At 42.5% G+C, this 20,223-nt stretch overlaps 1 protein-coding gene across 2 annotated transcripts in view; it reads left to right on the top strand.

Moving 5' to 3' along the window:
• Positions 1–20,223, top strand: part of LOC139753343 (ribosomal protein S6 kinase alpha-5-like) — a 258,307-nt gene that overhangs the window by 185,982 nt on the left and 52,102 nt on the right. For both annotated transcript variants that reach the window (XM_071669832.1, XM_071669738.1), the window contains one exon: positions 1,865–1,933. In XM_071669832.1, coding sequence (XP_071525933.1) covers positions 1,865–1,933 — 69 coding nt within the window. The remainder of the gene's footprint in view (positions 1–1,864; positions 1,934–20,223) is intronic.

Here is a 20,223-nt window from a genome sequence, read left to right as displayed (position 1 = left end):
GTTATTATTATTATTATTATTATTATTATTATTATTATTATATATATATATATATATATATATATATATATATATATATATATATATATATATATATATATATATATACGTTGAGTATCCCTGGGGATAGGGGAGAAAGAATACTTCCCACGTATTCCTTGCGTGTCGTAGAAGGCGACTAAAAGGGAAGGGAGCGGGAGGCTAGAAATCCTCCCCTCATTTTTTTTTTCCAAAAGAAGAAACAGAGAAAGGGGCCAGGTGAGGATATTCTCTCAAAGGCCCAGTCCTCATCCTCTGTTCTTAACGCTACCTCGCTAATGCGGGAAATGGCGATTAGTATAAAAAAAATTATTATTATTATCATTATTATTATTATTATTATTATTATTATTATTATTATTATTATTATCCTTATTACGCTAAATCTATCCAAGTTTCACTTTCGTTATCATCAACATATCATCATCATGCTAATCAGTACAACTCATCATAACCCATTATCATCACCACTTCAATCTTCATCACCAATCCAGTCACCAACTCTCCCATCACATCAGCAAATCTCATCAGCTTACTATGCAGTATGCATGGCAGCTTTTAAATGCCTATCCGTTACAACTGTTATTACCACAACCATCATAACTATAATTACCATAACCATCCTCACCATTATCATGACGCCCCTCATCCTACCCACCATTATCAGCCAACACAGCTATCATTACTATCATCCCAACCATCACTATTATCAATTCAGTCATCCATGACCCTCATCATCATACCCACCTCCCATCCCAGCCATTCACCATTATAATCACAGTCATCACTATCATTATCACAGCTGTCAATGGCATCGTCTAAGATATCGCCGTCATCATTCCAAACATTATCATCTCAACATCACCATTATCCTCACAGACATCACCATAATCATCCCAGCATTTGTCATCCTCCCTGTCATCACTATCGCCATCATCATCATCATCATCATCATCATCATCATCATCCCAGCCATCACCATTAACCTCCCTGCCATCACTCTCATCCTCCCAGCCATCACCATCCATCACTATCGACACCATCTCAACCGTCACCACCAGCTGTCATCACCACCATCAATATCCCTCATAAACAGAGCGACACAACGCGTGAACACGCACGTCGACGGTACCCTCAAAGGCTGGAAGTAAGAATTAGGCCTCCAGACCCCCCCTCCTTTTCCCCCCAGGGCGGTATCATCGTGCTCGAGGGTCGCATCGTCGTGCTCAAAGCACACGTATTCGTGCTCAAGGGTCGCGCGTCATGCTCAAGGCTCACATTTTCTGTGGCCAAGGATCGCGCGTCGTGCTCAAGGCTCACGTATTCGTGCCCAAGGGTCGCGCGTCATGCTCAAGGCTCACATTTTCCGTGGCCAAGGGTCGCGCGTCGTGCTCAAGGCTTACGTAATCATGCCCAAGAGTCGCGCGTCGTGCTCAAGGCTCACATTTTCTGTGGCCAAGGGTCGCACCGTCTTGCATCAGAGGTTGAGGAGTCTCTGCAGCAGCAGCAGCAGCGGTGGTGGTGGCAGTGCGTTGTGCAAGCATGTGATCCTTGCCAGATACTTATGTTAGTGGTACCATCATATGCTCACCCGTTTCCATAACCATTTGTAACTGCGGCGAATAAATCCCTGTTATATTTATATCTCTCTCCACAGGTACAACACTCACACGAGAACACACACCAGACATGGTCATCAGGGCGTTTATTGATTTTGGTCGAGCACCCTCCTACCTAATTCCCCCCCCCCCCCCCTAAAGATTTATCCATATATTACAAAACAAATACCATAACTAATTGTCCTGTTCTTTCTTTTGTTTTCCAGTTAACCTCACGGGGAAGGGTCGCGTCGACATGGCGCATTTTGAACTGCTCAAGGTTTTAGGGACGGGAGGTAAGAAACGGACTGGCTTTGTGTTGTCACCTAGACATACGCACGGTGCAGTTTGGCAAGTCACTACTTGGCTTGACTGCTCGCCTTCCCCACAGGTTATGGCAACACTCCGGACTCACATCTTCTTTCTTACTGCCTCTCCATATTATTATTACTATAGTTTTATTATTTTTACCACCAATTATGTGCCATGACCATACTGCTTGTGTCTCTTACTTCCTTACCTATGATATTATAAATGATGATGATAATAATAATATTATCAATAATATTATCGATATATCAACCTCCTCTCCTTACGCCTTATTATCAATAATTCTTTCTTTGGCTGCCACTCTATTTTTCATTTTCTTGTTGTTTCCCTAAAATTCATATGACATTATCATTTCATTTGTTTATAACTAATGTGTTCATGGTATTTCATTAATTTGAATTTTATCGTTATCTGTCTGTTTGAGCTCTTCTTACTGAATATCTTATAATCTGTCCTTGTCATAATCATAACCAAATTCTGTATTATTTATCTGCTTTAAGGGAACACCATGTGGTTCCAACCTCAGGCAGAGAGGTACAATAGCTCAAAGTGGTAGTGAATGGTAGCAGAGGTCTTACATCTTATTCTCTCATGGTAGCAAATGGTACCACAAGTTTGCTCCATATAATTCTGTGCGAACAATGACGGTTGCAGCCTCTGTTCTCGGGGGTATGTTTGTGTGGACCCCTCTCCCCATCATGGCAGACGACTATGCCTGGGAGCCAGGAGGAGAGGCGGTACAAAGGCAGTGGAGCCACGTGCGTGAGGCGACATTTTCTGGTGGTGAACGATCTATAAATTAAGTAGCTGGTAGCGTATAATCTCATTTTCTGTTTGCCTCTCGTTTTCCATAGTTCGTAAGTACGTTCTACAACGTCCCTTCTCTCAGGGATACAAAGGAATAATACAAAGGAATACCTGTTTCTATAGTGAGGAAAGTTCATAATTTCTCATTTTCGTTATCATACCACTGTGAAATACAGAATACACGGGGATAATAAATATTTACATGTACCTGTAATAATAGTGGGATATTCCGCCATCCAATCGAAACACCTACACGAACTGAGGGACGAAAAGAGTAGTGGGACCCCGAGCATCCTCGGCTCTCTTGCGAGAGGATAAAGAACCTCTCTTGCCAAGCTGCCTGAACTCCGCCCTCTGTGGGAAAATAACTCAATTCTAACTCATTCCCCAAAGTCTGGTTCCGTGAAACATACAATATCGCAATTTTCTGGAACCCTTGGTGTAAAAGATATGGCCCAATTGTCCGACTTGAAAATTCTAAGAAGTGTTTCTCAGTTCTCAGAGAGACGGTGTTTGCTGGAACCGACTCTTCGATCTATTGGGGAATCTGCGTTACCCCCACGGTCTCTTTTCAGGAAGTGACCGCATCACATGTATTATTAATCTCTTGATGGACATAGTCGGTATTTTGGGTGAGAAATTAATCGCTATTAGTTGTTCAATGTTTGATCTGATCTAATTTACCCTGCCTAATTGCAGAAAGCTTAGGGATACTGAAAGGTGAATTCAAAACTAAGGGTAATTACAGGCAATCTCATAGAATCGAAAATCTTTAATTATTAGTGGATTTGCAACTACGATATCCTTGTGATGTTTTATGCAGTGTTGAATGTGACGTCCGTCGACCCAGCTTAGACGACGTGTATTGTCTGGGGGTGAGGCGAGGTCCGTTGCCATGCCGTGGTAATTATTAGCCTCGCTTCCTGTGAGTTATGAGGTGCAATGCCCCTAGGGTAATAATTAGCCTCACTGCCTGACTGGCTCTGATTTATGAGGTGTGATGGCCATGTTGTAATAATTAGCCTCACTGGTTCAGGCGCTGTGGCACTAATAATATTAGCCTCTGAATATGGTGAGCTTAATGTGATAACTAGACGTTCACATTATGGTGGCGCTACTGTGACGACCAGCGTTAATGAGCATGGCAGTCTTAAGATAACAAAGTAACGAAGTATGGTGGTCTTATTATAATAATTAGCCTCAAAGAGTATGGTGGCCCAAAATGTGATGATTACCCTCCTTGAGTATGGTGGCCTTAAAGCACTAATTGTTAGGCTGACTGTATTGTGGTCTCATTGTAATAATTAGCCTCAATGTGTATGGTGGCCCTATTGTAAATATTCACTTCCATTTGTCAGGAAGCCCTAATAGAATAATCAGCCTCTATTAACAAGAAAGCTCTAATTTGAAAATTAGCCTCATTAAGTGAAAAGAAAATAAATAATGATAATGAACGGTCCATGGAATTTAAGCAGCCATTCAGCTGAAAATACATAGCTGAGATATTACAGAACTGGGAAGTCCTGTTGGTAATTAGTTATAATCATAAATGAAATTAAGGTGGATATTTCCACGTGTTGGACAAGCACATGAATGAGGTACATCTGCACAGTTAAGAGTGGCAGATACGCGAGAGGTTTAACCGAGTGAATAGTATGTTTTATAGATTATACACTTCGTGATAATCACTTGAACATTACTTTAATACAGTAATGTAGTAGCTGACATACTACATAACTAAAAGAAAATCAAGTTGTTTACTTGTTCTTGTTTGTTTATGAACGTTCATAATGGTAGTTATAGGACTGTTCCCATATCTGTCTGGACGACCCTGACTGGTACGAGTATGGTGACCTTAAAGTGATAATTGGCCTCATCTAGGTATGGTGGCCCTAACATTATAATCAAACTCATTCAATATGGCGTACCTAATGTGATTATTAGGCCCGCTGAGTATGGTGGCCCTAACTTGATAAATAGTCTTAATTAGTACAGACCTTAAAATACTATCTAAACTCAGTGAGTTTGGGGGTCTTAATTGTGATAATTACCCTCACTAAGTGTTGTGGCCCTAAAGCAACAATTAGCTTAAACTGGTACAAGGCCTTGATGTAACGATTAGCCTCACAGAGTGAGGGGGGTCCCAATGTACTAGTTAGCTTCACTAATTATGTTGGTCTAAACGTAATAGTTTGCTTCGCTGAGTGTGGTGCCCGCAATGTAATAATTACTCTCACTGTGGTATGATAACACTAATGTAATCATTATAATAAGCGTTAATGAATATCATTTGTCTCACTAAGTATGGGAGCCCTAATGTAATAATTAATCTCAGTAAGTTCAGTGGCCTTAATGTAATAATTAAAGGTCCTGAGTATGGTGGCCATAAGGTCATAATTAGCCGCCTCACTGAGTATAGTGGCCCTAGTGTAATTATTAACCTCAATGAGTACAGTAACCCTAATGAAATGATAAACTCGCTAATTATGGTGACCCTAGTTTAACAATTAACCTCAATGAGTAATGTGGCCATCATGTCCACACTAATTATGATGGACCAAATGTGTAATGATTAGCTTCATTGGCTGACTTCGTCTTGGGGTGCCCCTGCCGCTCACCATCGTTGAGTCAAACGGTATTGTTTTTAAGATCCAGTTACCTTTGTTTACGGTAGACGAGAGGGTGACCTTAAAGAGGGGGGAAGGGTGTGCAGGAGGGAGTGGAGGGAAGGAGGAGGGAGTGGAGCTCGATATATTTATGAGGCTCGCGTGTTAACTTGCCGTGGGCGAGTTGCTGCATCGCTGACTGGCTCACACGCTCCGCCCGAAGATCAGGGGAACTTCGAAGCCACCTTGTTGTGGTGCTCTTAGGCCGACCCGCTGAGTGGGTGTGTGGGTGGTTGAGGCGGGGACTGTTCGGCCGATTAGATGAGGGAGGACTGCAGTGCCTTCCCTCTCCTTGTCAAAGCCTGTGGTCGGTACCCGTTTGTTGTTATGTCTACGGTAAATATTGTTCAAACTTTTTCCTTGTCGTCGACTTCTTATTCATAGCATTTTCTGCTACCGTTTTCCTGAGGTATTTACTCCCATGGCAATAAGATACTTACTCGGAATCTCTCTCTCTCTCTCTCTCTCTCTCTCTCTCTCTCTCTCTCTCTCTCTCTCTCTCTCTCTCTCTCTCTCTTTAAGATTTCGTCTAAGTATTATCTTCAGCGCAGTTTACTTCCTCATAATTAACGACAAGTAATGACTATTTAATATGCCTTAAGTATCTCCCTCTTTGAATTTTTTTCGTTGTTCTGAAGCATTTAATTTTATGTTCTCTCTCTCTCTCTCTCTCTCTCTCTCTCTCTCTCTCTCTCTCTCTCTCTCTCTCTCTCTCGTTTACCAGATGGCGTCCTAGTTACGTCTCTTCGTTGTATATCAACTGACTTATATTTCTTTCTTGTATCTCCTCTGATGATGTGATTATTACACATTTCCCCGTCCTCATATATATATATATATATATATATATATATATATATATATATATATATATATATATGTATATAAACACTTAGTTCTTCTAGTACTTCACATACACATGCGGAGCATTAAAACGTGTAAACTTTATGAAACAAAATGGTGCAAGAAGCTCTAAGGTTTCGAATGTATTTCAAGCCAGTGACAATTGCGTGATATAGAGGCGAAAGCTTGGAGTTTCTGAGTTTATTTTTTCCGCTGAGTTTACTCATCTATACAGTTGCTTATGCTCTTCGGAGCACCTGTTCAAAGTTGTTTATTCTATCTCACGTATTTCACTAGAGCTGTTTTTGTTTCGTCCAAAAAAAAAACCCACTTCGTAGTTGATTACTTTGTCCAAATAGTCTAAATTTAAGTTTAAACTGTCCAAAAACACCTGCACATAGTTGTTTACTATGTCTGAAGTACATCTTTACTGTTGTTTATTTTGACCAAAGCACCTCTCCATAGTTGTCTGTTTTGTCTGATGTAAACTTTGCCACAAGTGTCTGGATGCAGTTGTTCCCTCTATCTTAAGTATATCTCCAGCTGTTTATGGCACCCTGGACGTCTCTGCAAGATATCTTACTCTTTCCCATTAGGTATTCCAATGATTGTCTCCTTAAGTAGGACCATACTCTCTCAGACCACTGCCTCCGTCACGAGCGCAGATGTTACCCACGTCACCAGTATATTTCCCTTAGTAGTTTTCTTTGTCAAAAGCATTTCCCGGTAGCTCTCTCTGTCAAAGGTATTAGGTCATAGTTTTCAGAAGTATTTACCCGCCGTTCCCTGTCGTAATTATCTATGCTTCATTTGTCAAAAGCATCTTCCCGTAATTTCCTTTATATAACGCATCTGCCCACGGCTTCCTTTGTCAAGAGTATCTGACAAAGTATCTACCCGTAGTTTCCTCTGTCAAAATTATGTACCCATGGTTCTCTGTCAAAATCATCTACCCACTGCTTCCTATGTCAAAAGTACCTGGCAAAGTATCTACCCGTAGTTTTCTTTGTCAAAAGTATCTACCCGTAGTTTTCTTTGTCAAAAGTATCTACCACGGTTTCCTTTGTCAATAGTGTCTCCCCACGGTTTCCTTTGTCAAAAGTATCCACCCGCAGTTTCCTTTGTCAAAAGTATCTACCTGTAGTTTCCTTTGTCAAGAGTATTTCCACGGTTTCCTTTGTCAAAAGTATCTCTCATGGTTTCCTTTGTCAAAAGTACCAACCCGTAGTTTCCTTTGTCAAAAGTATCTCCCATGGTTTCCTTTGTCAACAGTATCTACCCACGGTTTCCTTAGACAAAAGTGTCTTCTCGTAGTTTGCCTCGTCAGAAGACTCCTCTCGTTTTCAACTGTAAAAAGTATCTTCCCTAAGTTTCCTTTACCGGAGGCATCCATCCGTGGTTTCCTTTGCCAGTGGAATTTTCCCGTAGTTTCCTTTGTCAGAAGTGTCCACACTTGGTTTTCTTTGTCAAAAGAACATTCCTGGAGTTCCTTTTGACATAGGTACTTTGTGCAGTTTCCTTTGTGAAAAATTATCATTTCTATAGGACTTCTGCTACACGTATCCTTCCGCAGTTGTCACCTTTGTCAAAAGTTTCCCTCCACAGTTCCTAGGGCGGATGGATAGTCATATGACTTGTAGTGTCATTTGCTGTTTTTGTTCTTAATTTGATGGTGTTTCCTTGAACGTGTGATCGCACTAGGTACTTCACCAGGTACGATTGTACGACCCTTGAGGACGATGGTACGACCCTTGGCTATGATGGGCCACACGCCGTCACACCCCCGGGGTCGTACCGTGGTATTCAAGAGGTCAGCCCTCTTCCTTCCAGCATAAATAAATCTCCCTTGTATATAAATAAACCCTTATGGTGGTGGCTGTGGGTAGCGTGCGGGGGCCTGTTTTGATGTGTGTGTGGCTGGGTGACCGGCCACGTGTGTTTGCTGTCCATCACTACCCAGGAGGAGTAAGCAACAGCAAGCAAACCCTCCAGCAAGCAGCAGCTGTGTGGGTCCGGGATCAGCTGAGCAGTGGGGTCCGTCGCCGTGGTGGTGGTGGTGGTGGTGGCGGCCGCTGCTTCACTTGCTTGTTATTGATCCGGCCCCTCACCCACTTTCTTCTCCCCGTGCTCTTTACAAGTTCCACTACGTTGCTTTTCACACCCAGGGAGTCGGGGCTTAACCTCCCCTTCTAACTCTCGGTCTTAGCTTAGTGACGAATCTTCTCTTAGCCATCTAGTTGACCCAACTGACTAAGTACGGAGGCCCGAGCGGGAAAAAAAACTTTCGAGGGTGTGACTCCCCCCCCCCCCCCCCTCGTCCACTCGTTAAGTCTTGGGGATTTCCTCATACATTCTTGAAGAACTTGTATGGGATCTATTCGTGTTCAAGAACACCTACATCCTACTTATAGCTCCACGTTGTAAATTATTCAGGTTGATCTTTTTTTTTTTTATTATGATTTAGTAACAGAACGATGGTCTGGGGACACAAATACCGGACATATTTTAAAGGATTCCTACCTCTCGTTTTTCCCCCGGCTCCGCATGGCATTTATGAGCCACCTGGCACGCCGCACACCACCTCTGGCTAGATATTTTCCGGGCAAGCTTTAACTTTACCCTTGAGCGCGATGGTACGAACCCCTGAGCACGATGGTACGAACCTTTGAGCACGAAGGGTACGAACCCTTGAGTGCAGTGGTTCGAACCCTTGAGCACGATGGTTCGAACCCTTGAGCACGATGGTATGAACCTTTCAGTACGAAGGGTACGAACCCTGGAGCGCAATGGTTCGAACGCTTGAGCACGATGGCTCGAACCCTTCAGCACGAAGGGTACGAACCCTTGAGCGCAATGGTTCGAACCCTTGAGCACGATGGTTCGAACCCGTGAGCACGAAGGGTACGAACCCTTGGATATTATCGTTTAGCCTCTGACCTGAGCCGTACCGTCGTACCCAAGAGACTTGCATCCGTCCCCACCCAGGATCGACAAGTGTCATCCCTTGATGATTCATAATGTTACGTTTGGAACTGGTCCCACGTGTTGTCTACTGGCTAAAACTGCTTCTCCACCACCCCTCCCCCCTTAGCACCCCCACCCTGCTACACACACACACACACACACACACACACACGCCACACACACACACACACACACACACACACACATCTCCCTTTTCCTACACTGCGAACTGGAGCAGTGTTGAGCTGGACTAGGGATGTTAGGAAACCATGAGGCGTACCATAACAGTCGGGGTTGAGGACCGATACTCTTTGCTAGTTTTCGGTCGTGTGTGACCGATCTTCATACACTGTTTTAACAGTTCAGCAGTCGCGTCCCTCCTTCGTTCTTTGTCCTTCACGGTTTCCTTGGCAGTGTGTGGTGTGTATCTTTCCTCTGTAGTATTGTTGTAGCTCTACGTAGCGGATATATTTCACGGAAGTGGGAATGGAGAAATGATATTGATATATATCTGTCTATATCGATCTGTATCTATATATCTACTTTTATTCATATATAGGACCACAATATGAAGGATGACAGTATTTTGCCCATGCCTTCAGTAAAACTAATAACAACTAAACTCCTTCACTAATCAGCATTAAGTGTCCTGGTTACGGCACTCGGTCCTCCGTCAACCCAGCTGTTCATCCTCCCTAAGAGGTTGGTTGATAAAACGGGTTCCTGGCTTAGGAGGTTAGGGTATATATATATATATATATATATATATATATATATATATATATATATATATATATATATATATATATATATATATATATAGCGTTAAAACACTGGCGAAGCATAAATGGCGTAAATGGAAGTACAAAGATTACTTGCATGACACGAGTGAATGTCAAGATTTTGCAGTTCTTGGCAGCTTCTGTGAAGGTTACTTCTCAGACCACAGACACTCGTACATTGTGTCTTCATTGCCTCTTGTGTTGTCTGGGTGTCTCTTATCACTAGGAGGCCATCCTGTGACCTATGGTTATATGTTTATATAAGATTAGAGAGATGAGTCTTTGTAAACTCACGATGAATGCCTTCATTCATGTTGGGTAGTAACTCTGCCCCTTGAAAACGACGGTACGATCCGTGAACACGACGGTACGATTCACGAGTACGACGGAACGACTCTCAAACAAGAAGGTGCGACCCCTGAACTTAACGTAACGAGCTTTGAACATGACGGTACAAGCCTTGAACATGACGTAGTGAGCCATGAACATGAAGCGAACCTTGAACATGACGAAGCAAACCTTGAACATAAGGAAGCGAGCCTTGAACATGATGGAGTGAGGCTTGAACATGACGAAGCAAGCCTTGAACATGAGGAACCGAGCCTTGAACATGATGGAGTGAGGCTTGAACATGGAGTAAATCTTGAACATTACAGTACAAGCCCTGAACATGATGGAACGCGTCTTGAACATGACAGTACAAGCCTTGAACATGACGGTACGAAAGTTGAGCACGATGGTACAAGCCTTGAGCACTACAGTACGACTCTTGGACACAATGGCGTGGCCTTTGACCCGCCAAAATGTTTAAATGGTCAGGTCAAATGTCACGCCATCATATACCCATGCGTCATGCCTTCCGAAGTCCCACCTCCCAGGATACACTGTCGCTCTCGGGAGGTCGTCCCGTCCTGCTCAAGCAGTCAGGAGGGCAGCGGAACCATTGGCACTTCTACAGACGGGAAGAAAAACGAGGAATGACGCTGGCAGGCATACCGGACGCATCAGCTGGAACAGCAAGCTCAGAGAACGGCACAAAAACACACTATTCACTTCCATAAGCTGGTCAGCAAGTCCCGCTCCTGTGTTCCCAGTCCCGCACCAGATTATTGACAACATACACCGCTGGTCTCATACATGGGTGTACACACTCACCAAGGAACCTACGAGATGATTACGCTCCTTCAGTATGACCACAATTATGGAATATAACCATCACTCAGATTTCAGGATCATTGCGTACCAGACTGAAGAACAATTAGAAACCACATTGAAGGAACAAAGTGTACCAGATTTACGTAACACAGCGTAACAGGTTTACGGAACAATACGTACGAGAGTTAAGATACAAAACGTTTCAGATTTACGGAATAGCACTTATCAGACATACAGAACAATACGTACGAGCTTTATACAGTACGTATCTGAGTTAAGGAACAACACGTATTAGATATACGGAACAATACGTACCAGATTCATACAGTACGTATCAGATATAATGAACAACACGTATCAGATATACGGAACAATACGTACGACATTTATACACTACGTATCAGATTTAACGCATATCAAGGGTTCTCAACAAAGCGTTCCTGATTAAAGGCACAAAAAGGACCGGGCTTACGGAATAATACGTCCAACATTTACGGAACATTACTAGTGTTGGCTACTCGGGAAGAGAGCAGTGTAAGGGGTCTGGGAGCACACGTGCGTGGGGACGGTAAATACGGGAAGATACTGACGGTGTAAATCTAAGAGTGAAGAACGTAACATACCTGGGAATACGAGGAATGCTGGGGGTGGCGCTGGCGACCTTGGTGTGGGGGGGGGGAGCAACATCCCCACCCCCACGTACCTGTGGGACCTTCACTGCAATGACAAGGCTCGGGAGGATGACCTGGGAGGAGGGAAAAAAAAAAAGAAGTTCAAGATATATCACGCTTGTTCGCCGTTTCCCAGCGTAGCGACGTAGCGCTGGGAACTGACGAAGAACGTCCTCATCCGCCCACATCCACAGTCTCAACTCTCGTGTACAGGACTCCGCCTGCATAAGGTTACGTAGATACCCCTGGCGAAGCTGCATCATCATCACTGGACGAAAAGGAGCACAGTCGTGGGAAGGAACTTGTAAAGGAAGACATCACTTCCCTCCTCCTGAGTTGAGCGCAACCTTGATGCCGCACGAACCTCAAAAGAGGAGCCCTGGGGCTGCCTTCTTAACAGATGCATATTGTTTTATCATGATGCAACCCAGGGACCTCTGTTAAGGGGCTCATCCAAGGGACTCCCTGTTAAGGGGCTCATATGGTTCTGAGGCTACACTGCACACGGGAGGAGGGTAAGGTGAGCTCCTCTTTGAGCGAGAAAGTTCTTGCCGACACAGTTTTCCCCTGTCCGCCGACCATGACAACAGTCCCACAGAGCGAGACATGTCGCTCCTGATATTACCACTTACAGGCGAAGCACGGTAACACCTAGTGTATATATATATATTATTGTACCCTTGGATAAATTTCTATGGAAAAGTCCTGTTGTCACCCAGGACCTTTTTCTAAAGGCCTCTGCAGCCCAAGGCTACGCTACTTCGGCGTGAGAAGTTCTTTGATGAGACTATTCCCAATGATGCAGCCTCGCCAAAAGTGACTTTTCACTCGCGATGTAACCTCTTGCAGGAGGAGCACAGTAATCCCGACAGAATAAATATATTTTCTAGAAAATGTCTGTCTCAGGGCTTTTCTTGTTTCAGGAGAATGAGCAAAGACAACTCTATACCTCTCCATAATTCAACGAGTATAAGACGCGAAGCTTCACCTTTCATTAACCATGTTCAGGTGAAAGTTAAACTCATATTAAGCAATTTCATCTCATGACGCTAATTCTACAATCCCTAGTGCTTGGATGTAAAACTTGACCCAGTATGTGGGGGTCAAGGGTCACACCTACATAGCAGGTCAGGTGTTTAAGGGAGAGGGTAAGAGAGGGAAAGGTTAAGGCAGGAGTGAATGGAGGGATGCCACGTTCTCTGGGATCATGCGGGGTCCGCTCTGGATGTGCCTGTTCACCCTCATGATTCGTGTGGTCTGTACTGGGGTAGAGGATCGCTCCTGCGGATGATGTTACGAGTGAGTGGTCAACACGCCGGGCGGACGGGTTTACTTTCGAACAAGACCGTGGTGGCCACCATGTTCATGGGGGTGGCTCTGTCGCCACCATGTAGGTGCCGCTTATCTGAACTCGATGCGATGATAAGAGATGCCTCTAATTCATATCTTCTATTGTAAGGGCCACGGTGTGCTCCAGCCAAGGGGACTGCTAGGTTGTTCCATCGTTAAAGTGGCTGTTGATGCAGTATATCTAGGCTGGTAGACATAGATATTATTTTGAAAGGCGCGCTTAGTCACACAGCGGGACTAGCACGCTGCATTGATGTTAGCTTTGCCTGATCTATGGCTTTAGCAGTTGACGATAACTAATGTTGTTTTCCATTGCTTTGAAGAGATGTGAAGTCGTCTTTCCTCCTCCTAAAGTAAGATAAGCCTCGAAACAGAAAGTGCGGCTAGAAATGTGAAAAATTGTAAGTGTGGTAGACTAAATTGTAACTGAGAGGGTGAAGTCATGTACAGAGCATCAGACTGGGGAGGAACAATTTGGTTTCCGTAGTGGTAGAGCATATGTCGATCAGGTGCTTGACTTTAAAAATGTGTTAGAAACACTCAAGAGAAAGAGAAGGGTATGCATTTATGACATTTATGGAACAGCAGAAAGCATATGACAGGGTTGATAAAGATGCCTTGTGGAAGGTCTTAAGAATATATGGAGTGGGATGAAAGCTGCTAGAAGCAAGAGATTTTAATCCTGGGTGTAGGGCAAGTGTACGTGTAGGAAGAGAGGAGAGTGAGTGGTTCCAAGTAAAGGCTGGTTTGCGGTATGGTGTTTGATGTCAGCATAGTTGTTTACTCTGTTTATAGAAGGGGTGGTGAAGGGTGGTAAATGCAAGTCTTGGAGAAGGAGCCGGGAAGGGGGGGGGGGGTCTGGAAAGTGAGTCAGTGTAGAGTGCTGATAACATTACAGAGCACTGCAGAAGTTGGTGAGTGAGTTTAGAAAATGTGAGAAGAGGGAGATGAAAGGAGATGTGAATAAAAGCAAGGGTTTAGCAGAATAGAGGAAGAAGTTAGCTGGGGTGTGAGTTTGAAGAAAATCTGGAGAAAGTGAAGTGTTTTAGAAAACTTCGAGTGGACATGGAACTAAGGAAGCGGAAGTGTTATCATAGGATGGGTGACTGGGCGAAGGTTCTTGGAGTATTGAAGAAAATGTGGAAAAAGAGGTCTTTATCTGGGAAGGCGAAAACAGATATGCTTGAAGGTATATTAGTCCCAGAAATGTTGTATGGATGCGAAGCATGGGCTCTATATGAGGAAGTGCGGAGGAAGGTGAATGTGTTGGAAATTAAGTGTCTGAGGACAATATGTGGAGTGAGGTGGTTTGATCAATAAAATAATAAGACGGTAAGAGACAGGTGTAGTAATAAAGAGTATGGTTGAGAGGGCTGAAGTGGCTTGGACATTTGGATAAAATGGGTAAGGAGAGGTTGACAGAGAGCATATATGTGCCAGAAGTGGAGGGAACAAGGAGACCAAATTGGAGATGGAAGGATGGAGTGTAAAAGATTTTTAGTGATCGAGGCCTGAACATAGAAGGGGGTGAAAGCCGTGCACGGGATAGAGTGAATTGGAACAACGTAATATGCAGGGTCGACGTGCTGCCAATGGACTGACTCAGGGCAGATGAACCGACTGGGATAAACCACGGAAGGGTCTGTGGGGCCTGGATGTGTACAGGAGGACCGTGGTTACACATGACAGCTACAGAATGGATGAGATAGAATGCGGCCTTTCTTCCTCTATTCCTAGCACCAACAAGGGAAACGGCGATCAAGTATGGAAAAAGAAAGAAGAAATGTGTGTGTGTGTGTGTGTGTGTGTGTGTGTGTGTGTGTGTGTGTGTGTGTGTGTGTGTGTGTTACCAGACCCCACCTGCTCGAGGTTACATCGCTAATGAAAAGTTACTTTTGGCGAGGCTGTATCATTGGGAATACAGTCGTGTTAAAGAACTTCTCACTCCAAAGGAGTCTACGTTTCCCTGCAACAGGAAGCGGCAGGAGCCTTTAGAAATGTCCTCGGTAATATTAGGATTTTCAGAGAAGATGGTCCCAAGTGTGAACGAACGTGGCCTTTTTGTCTGTTTCTGGCGCTACCTCGCCGGGGGGGGGGATGCTATTTCGTGTGTGGTGGGGTGGCGACGAGAAGGGATGAAGGCAGCAAGTATGAATATGTACATGTGTATATATGTATATGTCCTATGCATATGTATGTACACGGTGAAATGTATATGTATGTATATGAGCGTGTGTGGGCGTTTATGTATATACATGTGTATATGGGTGGGTTGGGCCATTCCTCGTCTGTTTCCTTGCGCTACCTCGCTAACTTGGGAGACGGCGGTAAAGTATAATAAAAAAGAAAATACATATATATATAATTATATATATATATATATATATATATATATATATATATATATATATATATATATATATATTGTATATGCTGTATATATCACATAAAGCTTTCTGCAAAGACATATTACTTAATACAAATAACAGCATATATCAAAATATCAATGAACTGCTCTCGGCTTTAGTTGACCCCTTACCTTAAAGCACCACACTTCTCCTCTGAGGGCCAAACAGAGACGCAAACAGATTCGTAGCCACTGATACAAACCACCAAAACCTCTGATAACACCATATGAGGAAAGATTCCAAGGAAAGATTATGGTAAATATCTTGGAATCTATATTGATAGCATTATAATGTCATCGCAACAGTAACAAAAAAGTATCGTCACCATGAACGTTATGCACAAGCCATTACCAATTCCCTCAACTTTCTAACACTCTCATCTACTCCCTGGAACAGCTGGGTACCGATTTAGATGGAAAACTCATAGAAGACAGACGTACTTTTAATATGGTTCTTGCAAATTCTAACAATTCGAACACACAAGCTGTAAGTCAATGACTTTGTTGTATAAAATCTCTTATCACCCTCATTACGGTTCCTTGGTTAATTGTTCTTAATACTGAATCTCTGTATAGTGTTACCTTACTGACGACGCCCTAACTTGCTGGCAGGAGCGACCGTGGGTCACTACATTTTGCTACTTTGCTGTAAATGGGGAATTTAGAAGTATACTAGACGACCGTAGCAAATGCCACCTTGTTAGCATAAAGCGGTCTTGACTCCTGGTTGATGAAAAAAAAAGATTGCAGATCAGACTTGCTCTTACAAGATAAAACAAGGTTGCAGAATAGAAAAAGGTTTAAAAATGAGAGAGAATAAAAAAGACAGGTCATTGAACCTTTTATAAAGAACGTTTATAAAAAGAATTAAAGGAACATTATTTGAACTCACACTCCTGCAATCTATATCCTGTAATTTTCAACGAAATTTAAATCACATTACCTCACCCTGCTGACTTCCATGGTCTAAACTTTCTTCTAGTTTTCTCATAAGAATATATGATATCATTCCGGCACTGACGGTTTAGTCATTTGAGAATAATCATATCACAACGTTAAAAGTTAAACTCGTCAACCTCACACAATTACATAACTGAAGGTCACTGTTCTCAGTACGACCATTGCCATTAAAACAACCTTCGATAAACATCTTTATCAGCAATACGATAAAGTTATGGTACACAGAAGCGATAGGAAGCTGATGTAGAATTGTTAACCCTATTTCGTAAATTCATAAGGCTTGTACTAGGCTATAAAGTCATTTTCATGTTTGTCTGACTCCGAAGTTCGTTTCTTCATTGTACGAATTGACAGATGACTGTTTTTTCTGTAGAATTTCACGGTGAAATATTCGCTTCCATTGGATTAAGCAGGTACTGAAGTTCACTTAATTCAACCAGTCAACACAGCAAACTTACAGAATATTAAGAATCACACCTACGAAGTGTTGCATAACACATAAAACCTCCGGTACAAACTGTAATCATAGACTGGCTCTGTGAACATAGTCAAGGATACAACTACCTGCTCAAAATATGATTAGCACATCACTAGTAGAAAATTATGCATTAAAGTCATTTACGACAGTGATACAGCCTCACTAACGGTTACTTTTCACTCGCGGTGTAACTCCAAGCAGGCAGTCCGGTAACACACACGCTCACACAAACGCACACGGTTACTGCAGACAGCATACATAAATTTAAGGAGCTGTATGATAGCAGTAAATGTTCAAGAGATGGGGCCCCACGAGTGTAAAACTCCCTCCACTTACAGTGCAAAGACATAATTACACACACACACACACACCTGGCTTTGGCGCGCGCGCGCGCGCGCGCGCGCGTGTGTGTGTGTGTGTGTGTGTATACAAAAAAGTAAAGACATTGTACATATATAAGGTTAAAGACGGGGCAACGCGAGTATAAAACGCTCCCTGTATTGCACAATCACATGCATACAATATTTTATTCATATATATATATATATATATATATATATATATATATATATATATATATATATATATATATATATATATATAATCTTTCAAACTATTCGCCATTTCCCGCATTAGCAAGGTAGCGTTAAGAACAGAGGACTGGGCTTCTGAGGGAATATCCTCACCTGGCCCCCTTCTCTGTTCCTTCTTTTGGAAAATTACAAAAAAAAAAAAAAAAAAAAAGAGGGGAGGATTTCCAGCCCCCCCGCTCCCTCCCCTTTTAGTCGCCTTCTCCGACACGCAGGGAATACGTGGGAAGTATTCTTTCTCCCCTATCCCCAGAGATTATATATATATATATATATATATATATATATATATATATATATATATATATATATATATATATATATATAATCACACCAAAGAAGTTATCAATTTCTGCTCCTGATTGGAGTGCAGCCTCAGAGATGTATCTTCCTGACCAGGGGTCCCTTTTATCCTTGCGAGGCTTCTGCAGCACTCGGGAAGCTGGCCACGTCCACCGGTCAGGACCAAAGGTCATTAAGAGTTGTAACATTGCACAGAAAATGCAGGAGAAATGAGTTGTAAAAGCTCGGTGTCTTCTTTATGGTAGTAACTGCATCACGGCCCCGAGGGCGTGGTCTAAGGATATGTTGAAAAGGTGTTCGTCGTGTTGTAGTTATATATGTAGATGTATATATATATATATATATATATATATATATATATATATATATAGTTAACGATATCGCAGCTATAGTGGAGAAAAATAAATGCAAGATCTCGAGTATTTTTTTTTCTTACATATACTGTTCAGAGCGTCTGATGTCGATAGTCTGGCCCAACTTGCCATGGGAGGCCAAAAGGTCAGTGTTAAAGTCATGCAGTAAAACGAATAAGCTATATGAAGTACTACATTCGCACTGGTTATTTCCCCGACACGTCGGCGTCAGTGGGTCAAATACCTTTTCTAATGACCTATTTTCTTTGATTCCTTTCATTAATAGATTTACTGACTTTTCCTGCAAAAGAGAAATTTCTGTAAATATCGAGGTCAATACAAATTTTAAGTTTAATGAGCGAAAGGATCAGTTCTAATTTCAACAAGTCCGTCGGGCTGGCGGGAGAATTCATTGCCGATACCGTTGTAAGTCCACCAGGCCCAGGCAAAGTCTCGGGTTAAACAGTTAAACCAAATATTCTTTCCTAACCCAATAAAGAGGCTCCGTCCCCCACCCTCCCGACTCTAGGCTATCTCAGTGTAGCCCAGAAGCGGCGCTGGGGAAAATAAACAATGTCGAAAATAATCTAGTTGGCAAAATAATTCCTGACCCACCAATGCCGACTAGTCGGCAAAATAATCTCTATGTATTGCATATAACTGCAGAGAGCGCTTTTCTGTCTATCACGTATCTACTTTGGACCCACTGGAACTTTTTTTGTTGCTTTACCATTCATCACACACCATATCAGTTTGGTGGTCTATGATTGTTAAACAGTTCCGTAGTCACGTCACATCACTGGCATTCTTTGTCATGAAAGTTCTTTTGCATCATAACATAAACTGTGTAGCGTCTCACAGCTTTATCGTATATATTAAAAAACCGAATGATTCATCTGAGACTGTGTAATCAGAATGGTGAGGGAAATTAAAAGTTAAAAAAGTTGTCTCTATGTTTGGCTTCAAACAAAGGAAGTGCGCCCAGCTGTTGGAGACAAAGAGCAAAGTCTTCCTTCCCTGTAGGGTCTGCCGTAGGTGATCTCCCATGTTGATTCTGACAATCAAGCTTAATATTGCTCGTCATGGATTGCAATTAGCCAGTGTTCTAGGATAATGTGCGTAGCATTACAGAATGATAGAACACTGTTTTACTTGCTGGGCGTATGGTGATATAAATAGGAAGCGTATGGTGATATAAATTTAGGCAAAGTCTCCGAAAGAAGAGACGAAAGTTCAAAAAATAGTTTATGTAAACCTTTGATCTTACGGCTGTGCATTAGCACTAAGAACGTAAACAAAAACCTTCTATGTTGAACAAAACACTGTTAAGGAACTACAGCCTCATTGTGTAATCAACTGATATGCAGCAGATGTGTTTCTCGGAAACTGGAAGTGACTGCCCTTGCTTGTGAAGCTGCTATTACTGTTTAGTTCCTGGTGTTAGCCGTAACTCACTCGTTCATTAACGTAACCATATCGTTGAATAACGCACTCGTTCATTAACGTAACCATATCTTTTTCAACGGAGATATGTATCTTAGTTCAGACACCACATCGAGGATATTCGGATAACAATAAAGCATAGTTAAACTAAAATGTGAGGCTCTGAAATTATTCAGTATTATGTTTTAATGTAAGTGTAGGTACGCTTAGATCACCACTGCTGACGATATACAATGTACGAATCTCATTTAGTCGTAAATGAGAAAAGCGCATGCAAATACTTTAGCGTTGCTGAGAAACTGGTGAGTGTGTTGAAAACCTTTGCCGATGTTTGAGTTTTCTGTGTTTGTATCGAGCTTTGTAATGCCGCTGCAGGGAATATATATCCCACTTCCGTGATAAACATTTACAATAACTGGTTGCGTCAGCTAGACTATAACGGCGACAGTATTTCATACACTTGTACTTACCTGAGGGTTGATAT

This window comes from Panulirus ornatus, chromosome 1, assembly GCF_036320965.1.
Source record: "Panulirus ornatus isolate Po-2019 chromosome 1, ASM3632096v1, whole genome shotgun sequence".
Classification (NCBI taxonomy): Eukaryota; Metazoa; Arthropoda; class Malacostraca; order Decapoda; family Palinuridae; genus Panulirus; species Panulirus ornatus.
Note: the sequence above shows the minus strand (reverse complement) of the source record. Positions and strands in the feature narration are given on the sequence as shown.